Source organism: Hoplias malabaricus, chromosome 3, assembly GCF_029633855.1.
Source record: "Hoplias malabaricus isolate fHopMal1 chromosome 3, fHopMal1.hap1, whole genome shotgun sequence".
NCBI lineage: Eukaryota > Metazoa > Chordata > Actinopteri > Characiformes > Erythrinidae > Hoplias > Hoplias malabaricus.
In genome coordinates, this window is record NC_089802.1 from 74,977,549 (window position 1) to 74,997,834 (window position 20,286).

Sequence of the window (20,286 nt, forward strand, 5' to 3'; positions counted from 1 at the left end):
TAGTAGTATCATTATTACTCAGTCAAAGTAAAGGCCGCTAAACAAAAAGTCACCCATTTTTTTCTTTCAATATAATTCTGCCCTTTTACAAATTGATGGAGGTTGGAGTCAATGTTGTTGTTGATAGTCCTGAAATAAAGGTTTGGCCATATTAGTTACATATCAGTTCATGGCACAGAGGTGTGTGCAGGGCAAACAGGCCTACTGCCACGGAGATTAGAAGCTGGTGTTTTTAGTGTTTTTCAATGAACACGGGTCAGGCGAGGACCCACAACCATACAGTGTATGTCTAGTTTCATATTTGGCCACAAGGTGGGTGTAAAATAAAAGAATAGCGTGCCTTTACTGGAGCTGTTACTAGCAGCTGTGCTAATTGTGTTGGTTTTTCGCCGTTATTACACTGTATAATGTTACAGCTATTCAAACACACCAATAAGAATATGTCTAGACTTTTTTTCTAATGCTAATGCTAATTTTTATAGCATTTGTGTGTTTAATTATATGCTCGTTTTGTCTCAGATATTTGTTAGGAATGCTGTATTAACTATTGAAATAATTATGTCAAAACATGTCTGCCCGCTGTTACTTTACACCTGGAAAATTGTCCAAAATCGCGGATTATAACGCAATATCTCGTAGCCTACACAAGTGCACTATGGTCTAAGGAACAGGGAGAAATTTGGAACACAACCACCAGGGGAGTAATGAACAACTCCGGGTTTTACGGAATCGACTCTGATTCTCGACACTTACAGCCACTACGTTGTAACCAATATTTGGGGATTAAATATTACATTTCAACCTTTTTAAAAAAGGCACGGATGTATATATAAAAATTATGTCTGTTCTGTTTGTTAAAATTCCCTTCCAGTCTTCAGTTAAACCCTTGAAAACTAATTCCTGTTATTTCCAAAAAGACAAAAATGCCAAAATGGCTTAGATGTATCTCTTCACCTTCGCCTTTTTTAATATGTTAATCTCTGATTTATTAAAGCTATCCCCACTTTAGCTCTACGCACCTTTATGCAGAGCCAGCTATGAAAGCTCCACCCTGTAAGTTGGGATTGGTTCCTTAGGTTTATGACGTAAGAATCATGTCAATTTGGTTTCATGTTTTTTAGACTAAAAGAGCAGTTTCAAAGCTCATATAACCAAACTGATTTTTACACTGTATGGGGTCAAAAAGAAGTTCCTGAATCCTGGAGTGAATCGACTCCCAGCATTTTGACTTTCAGAAACGTTGTCCTAACGCTTTAGAATGAACGAATCGAATCTTTGAGAGTCGACTCTTCATCACTACCTCAGAGTCCAAAGATGGCGGCCCAGCGGAGGACTCTGATGCAAAGTGTAAGACAGTAAACGTTTATTTTCTCCCGCTTCTATTTTTTAAAATTACTTTTGGAAGTAACTGCTTTTATACAGACAACTATTACTTTTTGCCTTTTTTGTCACGGATATCTACAGCTGCGAGAATTTGTTCTGTACCGTTGCATAAAATTGTTTAGCAAGCCTGCTAACTTAATAAACATGTATATATGAGCCTTGGAAAAAGGCAGAAATAAAGCCGAGTCTAATTTCAGGTTGAGGATTTGAACACTGAAAGCTGTTACCTGTGGCCTGACGTTTTTTCGTAATAATAACATGTCGATAATGCTTTAAATGTCAGATAGCTAGCAGTTATGTATGTAGGACATCATGTAATAATAATAATGGATTGCACACCAGCTTTGATTCTACACTTTGCCAGCTTCACTGACCATAAAGGAGCACTTTGTAGTTCCACAGTTACAGTCAGTTGTTCTCTCTTAGCCCCATTTCTCCCAGTTCTTCAATGAACAGGACCCCCTTAGAGCAAATATGACCTGGGTGGTGTATCATCCTCAGAGCTTAACACTGACCTGTTGGTGGTGTGTTAGTGTGACATACAAGTGCTGTTTTTAAAGAGTGGCCACATACTGTCCACCCTGTTAGACACACCTACATTATTGATGCTCCTTGTAGAAATAAAGTCAAAGACAGTAGCTCATTTGTTGCTGCAGAGTTTGTGTTGGTCCCAATGACTCACTATTGTTTAATTTCTTATTGTTTGTTAAATTTAGATTTTCCTTTTCTGTAAAGTGCAACTTATAAGGTATATAGAATTATATGTCATTGTAGTCCCTGAATGAACCAGTTTATACTCCATAGAGTGGGTGCCCCACATGGAGGTGGCCATGTTTAAAAAAAAAAGTTTGGTACAGAATCTGTGTTGCATCCCAGTCACTTTGTGTTAGAATAATATCTGTTTCATAACATGAAGTAAAAAAAAAAAAACATTGGAGAAAAGAACAGCCTGCTACTATAAGGTTGTTAACTGGATTTCTTTACGTTGTTTCAGCACCAGAGCTGGACAGATGACCTGCCGTTGTGTCAGCTGTGTGGAGTGGGCACAGCTCCGAACAGTGTGTACGGTCCTGATGGCAAAAGCACGCAGAGCCACCCCAATGAGGACGGCCACTTCCGCTTTAGGTGAGCTCCATCAACACCAGAGCAGACGTTTCATTCAGATAATAACAGTGCTTCATAATAATAATAATAATAGTAATAATAATTGTGTCCCTCACAGTGCAGATAGCTGTTTCCTCTATGGAGTTTTTAATGGTTATGATGGCAGCCGAGTGGCCAATTTTGTGTCCCAGTGTCTGACTGCAGAGCTTTTACTGGGTCAGCTGAACTCCAGCCACTCTGAAACAGATGTTCGGCGCATCCTCACTCAGGTCTCTGATCGCTCATCACATGCCTGTTAAACCCATACATTGTGTTGATCTGCCGAGACATGTTTGCTGATACAGTTTGTATATACGCAACATATTATAAACATTGATTGTTTGCTATACAATATCAGAAGCCACATAAACGTATCTGAGATTACTTCCAAATTGGGCTTGAGGCAAGTGCGATGATATATGCAGAAAATAAGTCTGATGCTTGTAACTCACTGTAACACACAGGGAGAACACACCACACTCCTCACAGACAGTCACCCGGAGGAAACCCACGCAGACACAGGGAGAACACACCACACTCCTCACAGACAGTCACCCAGAGGAAACCCACGCAGACACAGGGAGAACACACCACACTCCTCACAGACAGTCACCCGGAGGAAACCCACGCAGACACAGGGAGAACACACCACACTCCTCACAGACAGTCACCCGGAGGAAACCCACGCAGACACAGAGAGAACACACCACACTCCTCACAGACAGTCACTCAGAGGAAACCCATGCAGACACAGAGAGAACACACCACACTCCTCACAGACAGTCACTCAGAGGAAACCCATGCAGACACAGAGAGAACACACCACACTCCTCACAGACAGTCACTCAGAGGAAACCCATGCAGACACAGAGAGAACACACCACACTCCTCACAGACAGTCACTCAGAGGAAACCCATGCAGACACAGGGAGAACACACCACACTCCTCACAGACAGTCACCCAGAGGAAACCCATGCAGACACAGAGAGAACACACCACACTCCTCACAGACAGTCACTCAGAGGAAACCCATGCAGACACAGAGAGAACACACCACACTCCTCACAGACAGTCACTCAGAGGAAACCCATGCAGACACAGAGAGAACACACCACACTCCTCACAGACAGTCACTCAGAGGAAACCCACGCAGACACAGGGAGAACGCACCACACTTCTCACAGACAGTCACCCGGAGGAAACCCATGCAGACACAGAGAGAACACACCACACTCCTCACAGACAGTCACTCAGAGGAAACCCACGCAGACACAGGGAGAACACACCACACTCCTCACAGACAGTCACCCAGAGGAAACCCATGCAGACACAGAGAGAACACACCACACTCCTCACAGACAGTCACTCAGAGGAAACTCACGCAGACACAGGGAGAACGCACCACACTTCTCACAGACAGTCACCCAGAGGAAACCCACGCAGACACAGGAAGAACACACCACACTCCTCACAGACAGTCACCCGGAGGAAACCCACGCGATGGTATATGCAGAAAATAAGTCTGATGCTTGTAACTCACTGTAACACACCGCAACAGAAAAAGAGGCAGAAGTCAAACACCTTTCCTCAGCAACTACTTTTGGGGTAAAAGGAAAATTGCTGAATTTGACTATTTCACAAACATCTTCCATGAGAGAAAACAGTAAACAGTGAGCGATAGAATGTCAGCCTCCTTTCACAAAGCTAAGAACATATTCGTGAGTACACTCAATTCAGTTATGACATATATCTACTTTTTATCTTTGGATTTGCTGGAATTGGTTTGATTAATGTTTACACACTCCGGATATGAAGCGATGTGCTGCATCCTTTGTCAGTGTTCCTCCTTCGTGTCTCTATTCAAGGCGTTTGACGTGGTGGAGAAGAGTTACTTTGAGACCATTGATGACGCACTGGCAGATAAGGCCAACCTGCAGGCACAACTTCCCGAGGCAAGAGCACACACACACACTCAAGTAAAGATTCAAAGAAACAAGATTCTCAAGGACTTCTCCCACACACACCTTCACCGACAAGCTGAATACTGAATAGAAAATTCCTCTGAACGATTCTGTCCATGAGGGCAGTTGGAACACTGAATTTGCTTTTGGTGCAAACACCTTCGGCCCTGCGCCTCCACAGCAGAGGCATAGGTCACAGCAAGTTCAGGATTTAAATGCAAATAACATCCCTGGTTATTCTGAATGATGGTGAAGGATCTATGGCACGGAGAGGACAGTTTTATCTGTAGGTTACAGGATGGATATTGATATGCTACAGGACCAGGTTATTTAACCTCTTATGGGACTTGTATCAGTCTTACGTCATATGTGAGGTGACGTACGAAGTGGATATGGCCATATTTTGTTGTAAAATTAATGAAGCTGATCGCTTACATATGGAACTGACACATTTGTTTCAAAGAGACACTGCATATGTATTACACCTGTATAACAGATCTTTTTCAACTGTTCATACTGTTAATGCTAGAAATGACAGTTCTCCCTTTGCCCTGTAGGGAGTGCCAGTTCATCAGCTACCCTCTCAGTTCCAGAAGATCGCTGAGAGGCTGAAGGCTCGGGAGCAGGAAGTTTCTGGAGGAGCCACAGCAGTTATTGCCCTCATTCTCAACAACAAGTTGTACATCGCTAATGTGGGTGCGTACCGAGGCACATGTACATACACAGTCTTTGTTTATGTAAGTCCCAGGTATGTTTGTATTTTGTCAGCAACAGAAAAACGTCAACAATTTTTAGCTTACTTTGTAAAATAAAGGCCCTTGTCATTGATCTTCCGAACACATCAGGTGATCTGTTACCCTGCATTAATATATTATTTGATGTAATTTAGATGAGTTGTTGTAGGACGTGGTTTTTGAGCTGTGCTGGGTGAATGAGTTCATGGTGTACTTTTATAAAATATTTATAGTTGTTACTGTTATTCCTATGCGGTTAAAGCATCCTGTATCAACAATGATCTCACCTATGTCTCACATCCTCTCTGCTGATATCCTTCTGTGTAAAAGATGAAACATGCATAAACTGTTTAAATATTTATTCATTCATTCATTATCTGTAACCGCTTATCCAGTTCAGGGTTGCGGTGGGTCCAGAGCCTACCTGGAATCATTGGGCGCAAGGTGTGAATACACCCTGGAGGGGGCGCCAGTTCTTCACAGGGCAACACAGACACACACACACATTCACTCACACACTCACACCTACGGACACTTTTGAGTCACCAATCCACCTAGCAACGTGTGTTTTTGGACTGTGGGAGGAAACCGGAGCACCCGGAGGAAACCCACGCAGACACAGGGAGAGCACACCACACTCCTCACAGACAGTCACCCGGAGGAAACCCACGCAGACACAGGGAGAACACACCACACTCCTCACAGACAGTCACCCGGAGGAAACCCACGCAGACACAGGGAGAACACACCACACTCCTCACAGACAGTCACCCGGAGGAAACCCACGCAGACACAGGGAGAACACACCACACTCCTCACAGACAGTCACCCGGAGGAAACCCACGCAGACACAGGGAGAACACACCACACTCCTCACAGACAGTCACCCGGAGGAAACCCACGCAGACACAGGGAGAACACACCACACTCCTCACAGACAGTCACCCGGAGGAAACCCACACAGACACAGAAAGAACACACCACACTCCTCACAGACAGTCACCCGGAGGAAACCCACGCAGACACAGGGAGAACACACCACACTCCTCACAGACAGTGACCCGGAGGAAACCCACGCAGACACAGGGAGAACACACCACACTCCTCACAGACAGTCACCCGGAGGAAACCCACGCAGACACAGAGAGAACACACCACACTCCTCACAGACAGTCACCCGGAGCGGGAATCGAAACCACAACCTCCAGGTCCCTGGAGCTGCTGCGCCACTGTGCCGCCCTGTTTAAATATTAAAGTCCACAAAAACAAACTCACCCATGACAAGTTAAAGAGACAGATACTGAGAGATACTGAAAGATAAGTAGGAAAGGACTATTTTATTATAGAACTTCATCCAGCTTCATTCATTCCTGGAATACATTCATTATTGTGGCTTACAGAATGTAGTGGTAAAGCCAAAGCTTGGGCGTCCATATTATTATATATTATGATAAAAAACATGTATTATACCTTTCCAAAATCGTACTAATTTTCTTGAACCCTCAGAAATGATGTCATTGATGCCCGAATGCGTTTCTAAACTGTATACACCACAGAACATTAAAATACATTCACTGAATATGAAATAAATTGATTCTCCTGTAAAGGATTATATTATTTCTCCATTCTGGTAATTAATTTCATTATCAGTCCAGCTTCGGATTTGATTACCTGCTTTGATATACTGCTGTCTGTTGGAAAAGCTGTTTTTATTTGGACATCTGACATCAGACACAGCACCCACTGGGACCTTTAACGTTTCAGCTGAACTGACATTACACGCCTTCTGTTTGCTGTTGTTTCTGTTTTGGCTTTGGTTCTCACACGTTGAAAAGGTCAAGTCAGGGTCAAAATGGTGAGTAGCTGTAGGTTATGTTGCCTCGGTAACTGCTGGGACAGACAGGCTAACACAGCTGTAGTGTACACTCTGGCAATGAAAGGATGTATACATGGATTTGTAACTCTGCATGTTATAAAGCCACTTCAAGCTCATCTCAGAGGTGTTGAAAAATGCTCTGCGTTGCAGTGAATCACTGCTAAGGCCACAGTTGCACTGCGTCATGGATCAGTCCTGGGGGTTGGTGCCTCTCCAGCTGACACTTGGCCCTGAGCATAATGTGCTCCAAAACGTCTTGTTTTCATTTGGTTTATTTTTATGGAAACGATGTAAATGTGTTTGTGTTTGTTCATTTTGTTCAGGCACCAATCGTGCTCTGCTGTGTAAGTACACCAGTGATGGGCAGAACCAGGTTATTGAGATCGGACGCGCTCACACAACTGAGAATGAAGAGGAGCTCACAAGGCTGACCCAGCTGGGTGAGTGGACACAGCTAAACATCCTGTCTACTTAGTCGCAATGTAAGAGGTTGTAATCCTCTCTCTCTCTACCCTCTCTCTCTCTCTCTCTCTCTCTCTCTCTACCTTCTCTCTCTCTCTCTCTCTCTCTCTCTACCCTCTCTCTCTCTCTCTCTCTCTCTCTCTCTCTACCCTCTCTCTCTCTCTCTCTCTCTCTCTCTCTCTCTACCCTCTCTCTCTCTCTCTCTCTCTCTCTCTCTCTACCCTCTCTCCATCTCTCTCTCTCTACCCATTCTCTCTCTCTCTCTCTCTCTCTCTCTCTCTCTCTTTCTACCCTCTCTTTCTTTCTCTCTTTCTACCCTCTCTCTCTCTCTCTCTAACCTCTCTCTAACCTCTCTCTCTCCTCTCTCTCTCTCAGGTCTGGACCCTGCTCGTTTGAGACAGACAGGGCTAATAGCAGGTCAGAGCAGTCTGCGGAGGATTGGAGACTATAAGGTCAAATTCAACTACACAGATATTGATGTGCTGAGGTGGGTTCAGACTAAACAAAAACACTCTGCTTATTTAAAATAACATGCTGTAATGGTTCTGTGCTGTTATTACACCCCTCTGTAGGTTGAACATGCCTTGACCCCACCATGGCACATTTACCACATTTTGAGTTTACTGACGTTATGAAAGTATATAAGTCACCACACGGGTCAGCCAAGAGGTCATTTACATACATCTGTCATAAATGTATCGCTGGGAAACAACCCCAAAAAATGCTTGCGCATCTTATTAAAAGGGGTTTGAGAATGTTCCACACAATACAAATACATAAGTGAACCCATTTAAAAAGGAATTATAAGATATTGGGCTTGAACTTAAGAAATACAGTGCTGTTTTATTAAAAATGATTTTATGTGTTAGGTTTATATATATATATATATATATAAATATGCATTATTTATTAAGAGTTGGTGTGTTCTCCCTGTGTCCGCATGGGTTTCCTCCGGGTGACTGTCTGTGAGGAGTGTGGTGTGTTCTCCCTGTGTCTGTGTGGGTTTCCTCCGGGTGACTGTCTGTAAGGAGTGTGATGTGTTCTCCCTGTGTCCGCATGGGTTTCCTCCGGGTGACTGTCTGTGAGGATTGTGGTGTGTTCTCCCTGTGTCTGCGTGGGTTTCCTCCCACAGTCTAAAAACACACATTGGTAGGTGGATTGGTGACTCAAAAGTGTCCGTAGGTGTGTGTGTGTGTCTGTGTTGCCCTGTGAAGGACTAGCGCCCCCTCCTGGGTGTATTCCCACCTTGTGCCCAATGATTCCAGGTAGGCTCTGGACCCACCGCGACCCTGAACTGGATAAGGGTTACAGACAATGAATGAATGAATTATTTATTAAGTATATAAAGTATAAAGAAGCAATCACAGAGTGACAGGTGCTTTTTATATCTCCATCTCCTCACTCATTATTCACCTCATCTCTATTTCTCCCCTCCTGTCATTTCATTTGTGTCTCGCTCTCTCTCTCTCTCTCTCTCTCTCTCTCTCTCTCTCTTTCACTGGCTCTCTCTCAGCTCTCTGACCACAATCCAACTGGATTTTTACAGCTTTACCACATTAAGCTGTTCTAGATGACATTAACCTGCCGCACAAAACTCTAATTTCCTGCCGTCTAGCGGCCATGCTGGGACAGCTCTGGCTTTAGATTCAGCACACATACATTGCATTTCCATTTCAATTTGCACACAGCATACGAATAGAACTGGCAAAGGTTGTGCAGAATGACAAAAGCCTTTGGGTCTTTTGGGTTAGACTTAGTTTTATTACCTTCTTTGAGTTTATTCTTATGTGTCCATGTGTAGTGCGGCCAAAAGTAAGCCAATCATCGCAGAGCCTGAGATTCACGGCGGCCTGTCATTGGATGGAGTCACGGGCTTTCTGCTCTTGATGTCAGAGGGTCTCATCAATGCCCTGGAGGCTGCCCATGGGACTGAGCAAGCCAATCAGGTATGCTTCAAGAGGATTTTCTTTGCTTGTAATAAGTACTAGGGGTTGAGGAAATGCTTTGACAGTCTTATAATATCCAAACATGTATATCATGTGTAAAGAGTCAGTGAACTCCATTCACATTTGTACCCTGGCCCTTTTTAATATGAGATCGTAGGTTAGGTCCCTGATAATGCCACAGCCAAGAGAGTAAATAAGCACAGTATTGTCCTCACCATCTCTGAGGGCATAGGGTGGCTCTCCTGTCCTCCATCACTTTCCATGATTCTAGTCTTCCCCAAAAAAAGTAGATATCATTTTGAAATGTGATGTCTTTAAATAGTTGCTATAGCAACAATGCCATTTGACGTACCTATCTTCAGAGCAGAGATGACTGTGCTCGGTCATGGGCTTAAATAAGGCTACCCCTGGACCACATTTCCCTATTCTGCTTTCAGGAGATGGTTGCCATGGTGGCAGCAGAGCTGGTCCTGCAGAGCAGTCTGGAAGCAGTGGCCCAGTCGGTGGTGGAACGCGTGAAGCGTCTTCATCACGACGCCTACGCCAGTGGCAGGCAGAAAGCGCCACACTGCTCCCGGCACGAGGACATGACCCTCCTCATCCGCACCATTAATTACCTCCTCTCAGACGGCTCGCTCACACCCACTCAGGGTAACAGTGCTGCATATAACTCTTCCGTACCTTTCTCTCTCTCTCTCTCTCTCTCTCTCTCTCAGTATGTGTTAATGTGTCTTAATGGTTTTTCACACTTTGTTGTAATTTTGAAATATGGCTGAAATGGAATTTACGTGAAGGATTACGGTCACGTTCTGTTTCGCTAGGTTCAAGTTTGTCATAAAGGTGAGAAACGAGGCAAAAGTGTACACAATGTTTTTGTTAAACCTGAGTGATAAAACACTCAAAGTCATTATGAATATCAAAGTTTAGTTTTAATTTATGATTAAACAGTCGTCAGTCTCTTCAACTGTGCTATTTTTTATAAGGAGTGGATTATGAACATTCCCTACATTCGCACCCTATTTCGTTGTATTTTTATTCACTGTAGAGGAAGGGAGGGCAAGTCTAGCCGTTCTCTCACAACAGCAAATAGCAGCAGGACAAGTGCTTGATTGATATATATTTGTAAAGTGTAAGCCATATACTTTATTCAGGTTTAGAATTAGATTAAGAAATCAGTTAATCTAGGGCGGCACGTTGGCGCAGCAGGTAGGTGTCGCAGTCACACAGCTCCAGGGACCTGGAGGTTGTGGGTTCGATTCCCGCTCCGGGTGACATTCTGTGAGGAGTGTGGTGTGTTCTGCCCGTGTCTGTGTGGGTTTCCTCCGGGTGACTGTCTGTGAGGAGTTGGTGTGTTCTCTCTGTGTCTGTGTGGGTTTACTCCGGGTGACTGTCTGTGAGGAGTGTGGTGTGTTCTCTCTGTGTCTGTGTGGGTTTCCTCTGGGTGACTGTCTGTGAGGAGTGTGGTGTGTTCTCTCTGTGTCTGTGTAGGTTTCCTCTGGGTGACTGTCTGTGAGGAGTGTGGTGTGTTCTCTCTGTGTCTGTGTGGGTTTCCTCTGGGTGACTGTCTGTGAGGAGTGTGGTGTGTTCTCCCTGTGTGGGTTTCCTCCGGGTGACTGGAGCTGGAGGTTGTGGGTTCGATTCCCGCTCCGGGTGACAGTCTGTGAGGAGTGTGGTGTGTTCTGCCCGTGTCTGTGTAGGTTTCCTCCGGGTGACTGTCTGTGAGGAGTTGGTGTGTTCTCTCTGTGTCTGTGTGGGTTTACTCCGGGTGACTGTCTGTGAGGAGTGTGGTGTGTTCTCTCTGTGTCTGTGTGGGTTTCCTCTGGGTGACTGTCTGTGAGGAGTGTGGTGTGTTCTCTCTGTGTCTGTGTGGGTTTCCTCTGGGTGACTGTCTGTGAGGAGTGTGGTGTGTTCTCTCTGTGTCTGTGTGGGTTTCCTCTGGGTGACTGTCTGTGAGGAGTGTGGTGTGTTCTCCCTGTGTGGGTTTCCTCTGGGTGACTGTCTGTGAGGAGTGTGGTGTGTTCTCTCTGTGTCTGTGTGGGTTTCCTCCGGGTGACTGTCTGTGAGGAGTGTGGTGTGTTCTCCCTGTGTCTGCGTGGGTTTCCTCCGGGTGACTGTCTGTGAGGAGTGTGGTGTGTTCTCTCTGTGTCTGTGTGGGTTTCCTCCGGGTGACTGTCTGTGAGGAGTGTGGTGTGTTCTCTCTGTGTCTGTGTGGGTTTCCTCCGGGTGACAGTCTGTGAGCAGTGTGGTGTGTTCTCTCTGTGTCTGTGTGGGTTTCCTCTGGGTGACTGTCTGTGAGGAGTGTGGTGTGTTCTCTCTGTGTCTGTGTGGGTTTCCTCCGGGTGACTGTCTGTGAGGAGTGTGGTGTGTTCTCTCTGTGTCTGTGTGGGTTTCCTCCGGGTGACTGTCTGTGAGGAGTGTGGTGTGTTCTCTCTGTGTCTGTGTGGGTTTCCTCCGGGTGACTGTCTGTGAGGAGTGTGGTGTGTTCTCTCTGTGTCTGTGTGGGTTTCCTCCGGGTGACTGTCTGTGAGGAGTGTGGTGTGTTCTCTCTGTGTCTGTGTGGGTTTCCTCCGGGTGACTGTCTGTGAGGAGTGTGGTGTGTTCTCTCTGTGTCTGTGTGGGTTTCCTCCGGGTGACTGTCTGTGAGGAGTGTGGTGTGTTCTCTCTGTGTCTGTGTGGGTTTCCTCCGGGTGACTGTCTGTGAGGAGTGTGGTGTGTTCTCTCTGTGTCTGTGTGGGTTTCCTCCGGGTGACTGTCTGTGAGGAGTGTGGTGTGTTCTCTCTGTGTCTGTGTGGGTTTCCTCCGGGTGACTGTCTGTGAGGAGTGTGGTGTGTTCTCTCTGTGTCTGTGTGGGTTTCCTCCGGGTGACTGTCTGTGAGGAGTGTGGTGTGTTCTCTCTGTGTCTGTGTGGGTGTGTTCTCTCTGTGTCTGTGTGGGTTTCCTCCGGGTGACTGTCTGTGAGGAGTGTGGTGTGCCCCCTCCAGGGTGTATTCCCGCCTTGCGCCCAATGATTCCAGGTAGGCTCTGGACCCACCGCGACCCTGAACTGGATAAGGGGTTACAGATAATGAATGAATGAATGAATCAGTGAATGATACACGTAGAATGATAAACATGATAAAAACATGATGTTAGGGGCCTTGTTTCAGGGCAGTTCAGTTGTGGAGAAGGAGGACATTGCTATTCCTTCACTATCACTACTCCCAATGTTCCTGCTGGATATGGGGATCGATCCACTCCCAAGCCTGCTTATAAATATATTAAGATTTTGCTTACTTTCCCTCATTATGTTATGCTCTCTGCTGCTCTTTGTCCCTGTTGTTTTCTTCTTTTCTTTGTTTGTACTGTTTATTTTAATATTTGAAGCTATTGCATTAACGTCAGATGGTGGTCTTTTTTTTTTTTTTGTGGAAAAACAGGCTCATTTTGATTACAGGACTGTTTTATTTCACTGGTCTGTAGTCCAGTTTAAAAGTCAGAGGCCATCCTTCATTTAATTCATTTCAAGGGAAAACAGCCATTAAATTCAAGTCATTCATTTTTCAAGGGTCAGGACCAAAAACAGAAAAAATATATTTAACAAAAAGCTACTGAGAAAACTCAGCCACTAATTGCTCATTATCTCTACTCCCTGCTGTCGCTGTGTGTCACGCACGCGGAAAGTAGAAATTGTAATTGTCCAGTGTTAATTCTACACTGATGTGAAGGGTGAAATAATCATCAGCCAGGCGCCTCCTATGTTGTCAGGGTAAAAGAACCATAAGAACCGTAAACAGAAATGCAACAATCCTCAGCTTCTGATTTGTCCTCTTCATCTCCCTCTCTCTGGCAGGTGGTCGTATTTATCCAGTCTCTGTGCCCTACTCTAACAGTCAGAGCACCAGTAAGACCAGTGTAACCCTGTCTCTGGTGATGCCCAGCCAGGGGACACTCACCAATGGGACCAACACCGCCTCCACTCTGGAAGGAGGAACCCCTACTCCAGGGTAATGGTTCACTCCACCTCAGTACTGATTTTTGTGTTGGTTTGGTCCAGTTTTCCATTAACCGTAGTATTAATATTTCATGCAGAGTGCCTTGTAGCATCGTGGGTCAGAATGAAGGCCATGATAGCTGTGATAGTCATTGGGTTTTTCTCGTTACTCATTCTAAGGGTACACCAGCACTCTCCTCTTGGGCCCAATGGGACTACAAGCAGTGAATCATCAATATCAATGTTCACTCAATACCGGTAGCTCTTTTAAGTTAACGTTTCATTAGTAAAATTGGCAGTACTTTGATTCTGCTCAGATTATCAGCATCTTTTAGTTCCTCCACATATTCCCAAACAAAAGCTTCGCGTAAGAAAAAGCAGAGTTAACCGTGATCACGAACAGCTGATCAAGCCAGGTGTCCTTCATCAAGTGTTAGACATGTTTATAATAATTTAATAATCAATGACAATTCCTCTCCTCTCTCTCTCCCACTCCTTGCCCCATCTACATTCGTTCCACAGCCTGATAGCTCCCCTCCAGCCTCTAACAATAGATGTAGACCTCTTGCAGCTGATCAGTGAACTCCCTGTCCCTCTCCCTGTTTGTGTTTCCTCTCCACCCCCCAGGCAGAGTCCCACAACCACGCTGCAGTCCACCAACACGCAGACCCAGAGCTCCAGCTCCAGCTCAGGAGACGGTGGCCTCTTTCGCCGGGGCAGCCAGGCCGCCCAACCGGACGAGACCGGACGAGTACCACCATACGTGGACTTCACTCATTTCTACAAGATGTGGGGGTCGGAGCACAGCGAGGGGCCGGGGCAGGGAGTGCTGGGACCGCAGTGAGGGGAGGAGTGGGTAGTGGTCATCAGCCTTCCTCGTGGAGATCTGCCTGTTGAGCTCTAACAGAAAAGAAGATCTCCAGGTTGATGGATGGTGACCACTGGGTTTGGGTTTATAAAGAGGAACAGGTATGTTTTCTGAAGTGGACTGCAGCAGTACAGACCCTAACAACAGAGATTCTAGCGATGGGATCCAGCATGTGGACTTTATTACAGTTAGGGTGTGTGATTGTCTTGATCTCCAGCTGAATGTATGGCCTGGATTTACAGTATCTTATTTTTCCACGTTTTCTTTTTTGCTGAAAGCAAATATACCTCTGAAATTGGTGAACGTTCTACACTCCACTGACATTTGCTTTCCAAATGCATACCCAAGCTGGTCAGAGCCAATGGTCCACTTAGATATGTATTTACTTTTCAGGCTGCTGTTGACAAATTGAACATGCTTTGTAGAGCAGTGACCCAAAAAAAGCGTAGAAACAATACGTAGCTTGTCATTCATTCATTCATTATCTGTAACCCTTATCCAATTCAGGGTCGCGGTGGGTCCAGAGCCTACCTGGAATCATTGGGCGCAAGGCGGGAATACACCCTGGAGGGGGCGCCAGTCCTTCACAAGGCAACACAGACACACACACACATTCACACACACACTCACACCTATGGACACTTTTGAGTCGCCAATCCACCTACCAACGTGTGTTTTTGGACTGTGGGAGGAAACCAGAGCACCTGGAGGAAACCCACGCAGACACAAGGAGAACACACCAAACTCCTCACAGACAGTCACCCGGAGGAAACCCACACAGACACAGGGAGAACACACCACACTCCTCACAGACAGTCACCCGGAGGAAACCCACACAGACACAGGGAGAACACACCACACTCCTCACAGACAGTCACCCGGAGGAAACCCACGCAGACACGGGGAGAACACACCACACTCCTCACAGACAGTCACCCGGAGGAAACCCACGCAGACACAGGGAGAACACACCACACTCCTCACAGACAGTCACCCGGAGGAAACCCACGCAGACACAGGGAGAACACACCACACTCCTCACAGACAGTCACCCGGAGGAAACCCACACAGACACAGGGAGAACACACCAACTCCTCACAGACAGTCACCCGGAGCGGGAATCGAACCCACAACCTCCAGGTCCCTGGAGCTGTGTGACTGCGACACTACCTGGCGCCCCGTAGCTTGTCATTTTCTCCTCAAAATTCCTCAATTTATATTGCATTGATTTGTTATTCTTTAATTTATAATATTTATTCTGTATGCTGGTCTAGATAAAATGTGGTTTTGAGCTATTTTTAGCATGCCAAATAAGTTGTCATTGTTTTCAATCAGCTCAAGTAACGTAGCGTTTAATTTCCCGAGAATTTATGCATTCTGGCAAATACAGAATTCGCTAGTTTCCCAATACCTTCAATGGGATTGTCGCTAATGTTCTGGAAAAGCTTGTCCATCCTTGCAACAGTAGCTGTGAGAAAACAGCCATTTGCTCCCATTCCACTTCCACTCTATATCATGATGAAATTATAGCAGACTCTGATTGTATTTTGTGGCTGGAAGTAGCACTAGGAAAAGCCACAGTAGCAGGAAAGCCAAGAAATGCTGAGAGTTTATGAAGAGTGAAACCAATCGAATTTCTCATCAGTTTTGTAGTTGAGGTGTGTGCGGTGGTCCGTGAGCTGTCAACGCTGCTGCTGGGGGGGCCGCACTGTGAAACCACTTTGTGGGCTGCAGTTCAGTCTGACTCATAGCAGCTTCCACTGAATATTGAAAAGGGAATTTATTTCAACCTCGTGTTTATAGGCAGCGTCTCCCTCTCGCTCGCACTCTGCAGATGTCAAGGGACCTGTTCGCCTGCGTTTGAATTCAAAAACATGCTTTTTCCAGTCTGAAGTGACTCTTTTGTTTAGACTCACTTTAAATCATCTGCTAATTATGAGTGTTGTTATTATTTGGCAGTTGGCTGGGTCTCACTGAGGGACTCAAGGGCATTTCGGAGAGCATCTTTGCTGAATACACTTACTGCGATACTTTCCTTTTATTACAACCGTCATATAATGTTAATATGCCCCCCCTCCCTCCCCGTACTCAATAGATTACTTACAGCAGTACAGCCACTCTTCTCTCTCTCTCATTCCTCCTTTTTCTCTCTGTTTTCTTCTACTTCTTTATTTCTCTCGCTTTCCTTTCATTGGTCGTTCTCTTGTTCTTTGATCTCTTCTTTTGCTTCGTCTCTCTTGCTTTCTTCTTCGCGGTTGTTGTTGTTCTACTCTCACTCTTTCTCACTCTCCTCCTCTTGTTCTCACGTTTTCGATCACTCTCTTTCTTCCCCTGCCTGAAAGAATGAGCTCTAGCTGATCGCAGGTTGCGTGTGATGAATAGAGTGAGTGAATGTGAGTGGGAGAGAGCCCTGGACTGAGAGAGAGAACTGTGGCTGAATCGACTGTACACTTTTAAAAGGGGGGAAAAGGATGTTTTACAGACTTTAGTGCGTGCATATCTCTGAACGATGTTTTTATGTGTTTTATTTGTGTGTTTATGTCTTCTCTGTTTCTCTTATTTCTAGTGCCTTGCTGAAATAAATGATAGAAGCTGTGACACAGGCTGGAGGGGAAAGTGTGTGTGTGTGTATAAGAATGGAGGTTGCTTTGCAGCAGGTCATTACTGAGTTAAAGCAGTAGATAAATATAAATAAAGCAATACAACACTCAGAGTTGGGTGCTATTGGACAATACAGAAAGTCTAACCATGATAATATTACATTGCTTAATAACGCCATTGTTCTTTCAGTAATTGTATTTATTAGGACTATTAGCAGTGACTATAGAGTCTAACTTTCCAATGCTAGTCAACAGTTAGAGGGGTCTACATTCTCTGGAGTGATGCAGCTCCATCCAGTACCTTTGAGGTGAGTTGGAGTTTTGTTTGTGGTCCAAAAGTAAACATCCATTCATTCATTATTTGTAAGCGCTTATCCAATTCAGGGTTGCGTTGGGTTCAGAGCCTACCTGGAATCATTGGGCGCAAGGCGGGAATACACCCTGGAGGGGGCGCCAGTCCTTCACAGGGCAACACACACACACTCACACCTACGGAAACTTTTGAGTTGCCAATCCACCTACCAACGTGTGTTTTTGGACTGTGGAAGGAAACCGGAGTACCCGGAGGAAACCCACGCAGACACAGAGAGAACACACCACACTCCTCACAGACAGTCACCCGGAGGAAACCCACGCAGACACAGGGAGAACACACCACACTCCTCACAGACAGTCACCCGGAGGAAACCCACGCAGACACAGGGAGAACACACCAGCTCCTCACAGACAGTCACCCGGAGGAAACCCATGTGGACACGGGGAGAACACACCAGAACCTCAGACAGTCACCCAGAGGAAACCCACACAGACACAGGGAGAACACACCACACTCCTCACCGACCGTCACCCAGAGGAAACCCACACAGACACAGGGAGAACACACCACACTCCTCACAGACAGTCACCCAGAAGAAACCCACACAGACACAGGGAGAACACACCTCACTCCTCACAGACAGTCACCCGGAGGAAACCCACACAGACACAGGGAGAACACACCACATTCCTCACAGACAGTCACCCGGAGGAAACCCATACAGACACAGGGAGAACACACCACACTCCTCACAGACAGTCACCGAGAGGAAACCCACACAGACACAGGGAGATCACACCACACTCTTCACAGTCACCCAGAGGAAACCCACACACACACAGGGAGAACACACCACACTCCTCACAGACAGTCACCCGGAGGAAACCCACACAGACACAGGGAGAACACACCACACTCCTCACAGACAGTCACCCGGAGGAAACCCACACAGACACAGGGAGAACACACCACACTCTTCACAGACAGTCACCCGGAGGAAACCCACGCAGACACAGGGAGAACACACCACACTCCTCACAGACAGTCACCCAGAGGAAACCCACACAGACACAGGGAGAACACAGTCACCCAGAGGAAACCCACACAGAGAGAACACACCACACTCCTCACAGACAGTCACCCGAAGGAAACCCACACAGACACGGAGAACACACCACACTCCTCACAGACAGTCACCCGGAGGAAACCCACACAGACACAGGGAGAACACACAACACTCCTCACAGACAGTCACCCGGAGGAAACCCACATAGACACAGGGAGAACACACCACACTCCTCACAGACAGTCACCCAGACTGGGAAACGAACCCACAACCTCCAGCTCCCTGGAGCTGTGTGACTGCGACACCTACCTGCTGCACCACCTAGTAAGCATCCAAAATAATGTAAATGCAATCAAATCTTCACAGCAATCCACTCCATTTAAGTGATCTGCTGTGACTTTAAACGTGGCTCGGTTTCAGATGCTTTGACAAGCTGGTCGCCTTTGTTACTGTGTTTAATATCTTCCTCATTAGTGTGTACACGTTTTAATTCTGCTTTGGGCAACTTCACATCCTCCCTGCTTATTTTTGGAAGATTAAAAAAAAATAATCCCTCTAACTAATCTGTAAATCCCAGTGTTAACTCAGCACCAAATTTAATTTCAATGATTTACATACTGTGCATTCCTTGGGCAAATCTACATCTGATGGTGTTCCTGGTACAAACACTGGTATTTTTGCATTTCGCTCCACCTCAGCATGTCCGTATATACTGCCTCAGGAAATCCCAGTGGGCTTTACTTTCATTATAGCGGCTAGCTGCTGTAACTCACTTCCCCTACATAACTTGAAGTAATAAATACACAGTTAATTAAACGAAATGAAGACATTCCTACTTCAATCTTGTCAGTGGAACCACTGCTTCAAGGACCCTTTTTTTTAAATCTTAAATTTTTCTACCTTACAGAGGAGGTAAGATTTTTATTGACTTTACATTTTTAATCTCATGTTTCAGTGTAGTTTATAACAAAACTCACATATTGAAGAGGGCTTTTCGTATTTTTCAGCTCAATTACTCAAAGAATTTTGTAAGAAACTGAGTGGATTTTGTGAATGGGAAATGGGCATCTGTTTGGGAAAGCATCAGAGTTTTATCAGTGTGTATAATGCTGCAGCTCATTTTTTATTACATTTGTGATAGCACTCATTCTGTGTTTTCTCCTGTGTCTAAAAAACAGCTCATTAGAACTTCAGCTGTAGGTGTCACTCAGAACAAACTGTAGCAGCTTTAGGTCGTGTGCTCTGTGAACTCTTCGTGAGTGGCTGTGAATCTTAGCAGTTTGGTTACGGCCAGATGTGGGTACAACTTTGTTGCTTTCAATTTTAAAACTCTCAGTTTTGTACCTTTAATGTTTCCTTTCACTTAAAAACAACAGCAACTGTAAACAGTCACTTTTACATCAAAGCAGTACTTTTGCAACTGTAATAAGGTTTTGAGCTGTATCTTTTTTTCACATATTAAATTAATGTTTTTTTTACAGTTAAAAGGCTGTTTATAGGCTTTTGACAGCAACATGTCGTTATTTTAGTGCACTGAATTATAACGATTTCATTCTCAAAATATTGACGTAGCAACGTTAAAACAATTATTTTGTTACATTTTGTGAGAATTCAATTTCAAAATATCAAGTAAAAATAACGTATTGAGTTTGAAAACATAGCCAAAGTCAAAATACCAAAAGGTCTTTTTTTTAATACAGTGTTTAAATTAATATTCGTTATTTTTGTCGTTATAGAAAGAAACAGTTGATTCTACGATGTACTAATGGATCCTTTCTCGAAAATAAGTGTAAATTGAGAACAACTTACTGTAAGAACCCAAAAGGGAAAGGGTGGGTGGTGTGTTTTCTTTCACTTTTTATTTCAGTCAAAGCTCCACAGTTCACAACCTGTTTACCACTGTTTATCCTCTAACAAAAGACCAGATTTATGCTCCGAGACCAAGGAATATAGCTGAAAG

At 45.2% G+C, this 20,286-nt stretch overlaps 1 protein-coding gene across 2 annotated transcripts; it reads left to right on the forward strand.

Moving 5' to 3' along the window:
- Nucleotides 1-203: 203 nt before the first annotated feature.
- Nucleotides 204-17,041, forward strand: tab1 (TGF-beta activated kinase 1/MAP3K7 binding protein 1). Of its 2 annotated transcripts, none has more exons than XM_066663134.1 (11): nucleotides 204-312; nucleotides 2,378-2,508; nucleotides 2,606-2,756; nucleotides 4,393-4,479; nucleotides 5,046-5,184; nucleotides 7,422-7,538; nucleotides 7,936-8,047; nucleotides 9,362-9,506; nucleotides 9,944-10,157; nucleotides 13,336-13,489; nucleotides 14,104-17,041. In XM_066663134.1, the coding sequence occupies exons 1-11, from the start codon at nucleotides 286-288 to the stop codon at nucleotides 14,318-14,320; spliced, it is 1,494 nt and encodes a 497-aa protein (XP_066519231.1). In that variant the 5' UTR covers nucleotides 204-285; the 3' UTR covers nucleotides 14,321-17,041. The 2 variants fall into 2 exon arrangements, with proteins under 2 accessions (XP_066519231.1, XP_066519230.1); XM_066663133.1 differs by lacking the exon at nucleotides 204-312 and adding an exon at nucleotides 1,270-1,347.
- The last annotated feature ends 3,245 nt before the right edge of the window (nucleotides 17,042-20,286 follow it).

Bases quoted from the DNA above. Each gene is read 5' to 3' on its own strand.
- tab1 (XM_066663133.1), top strand. From the start codon at position 1,315: ATGGCGGCCCAGCGGAGGACTCTGATGCAAAGT. The intron at 2,509-2,605 runs GTGAGCTCCATC...TGTCCCTCACAG, and splicing joins GACGGCCACTTCCGCTTTAG to TGCAGATAGCTGTTTCCTCT. The intron at 9,507-9,943 runs GTATGCTTCAAG...TTCTGCTTTCAG, and splicing joins GGACTGAGCAAGCCAATCAG to GAGATGGTTGCCATGGTGGC.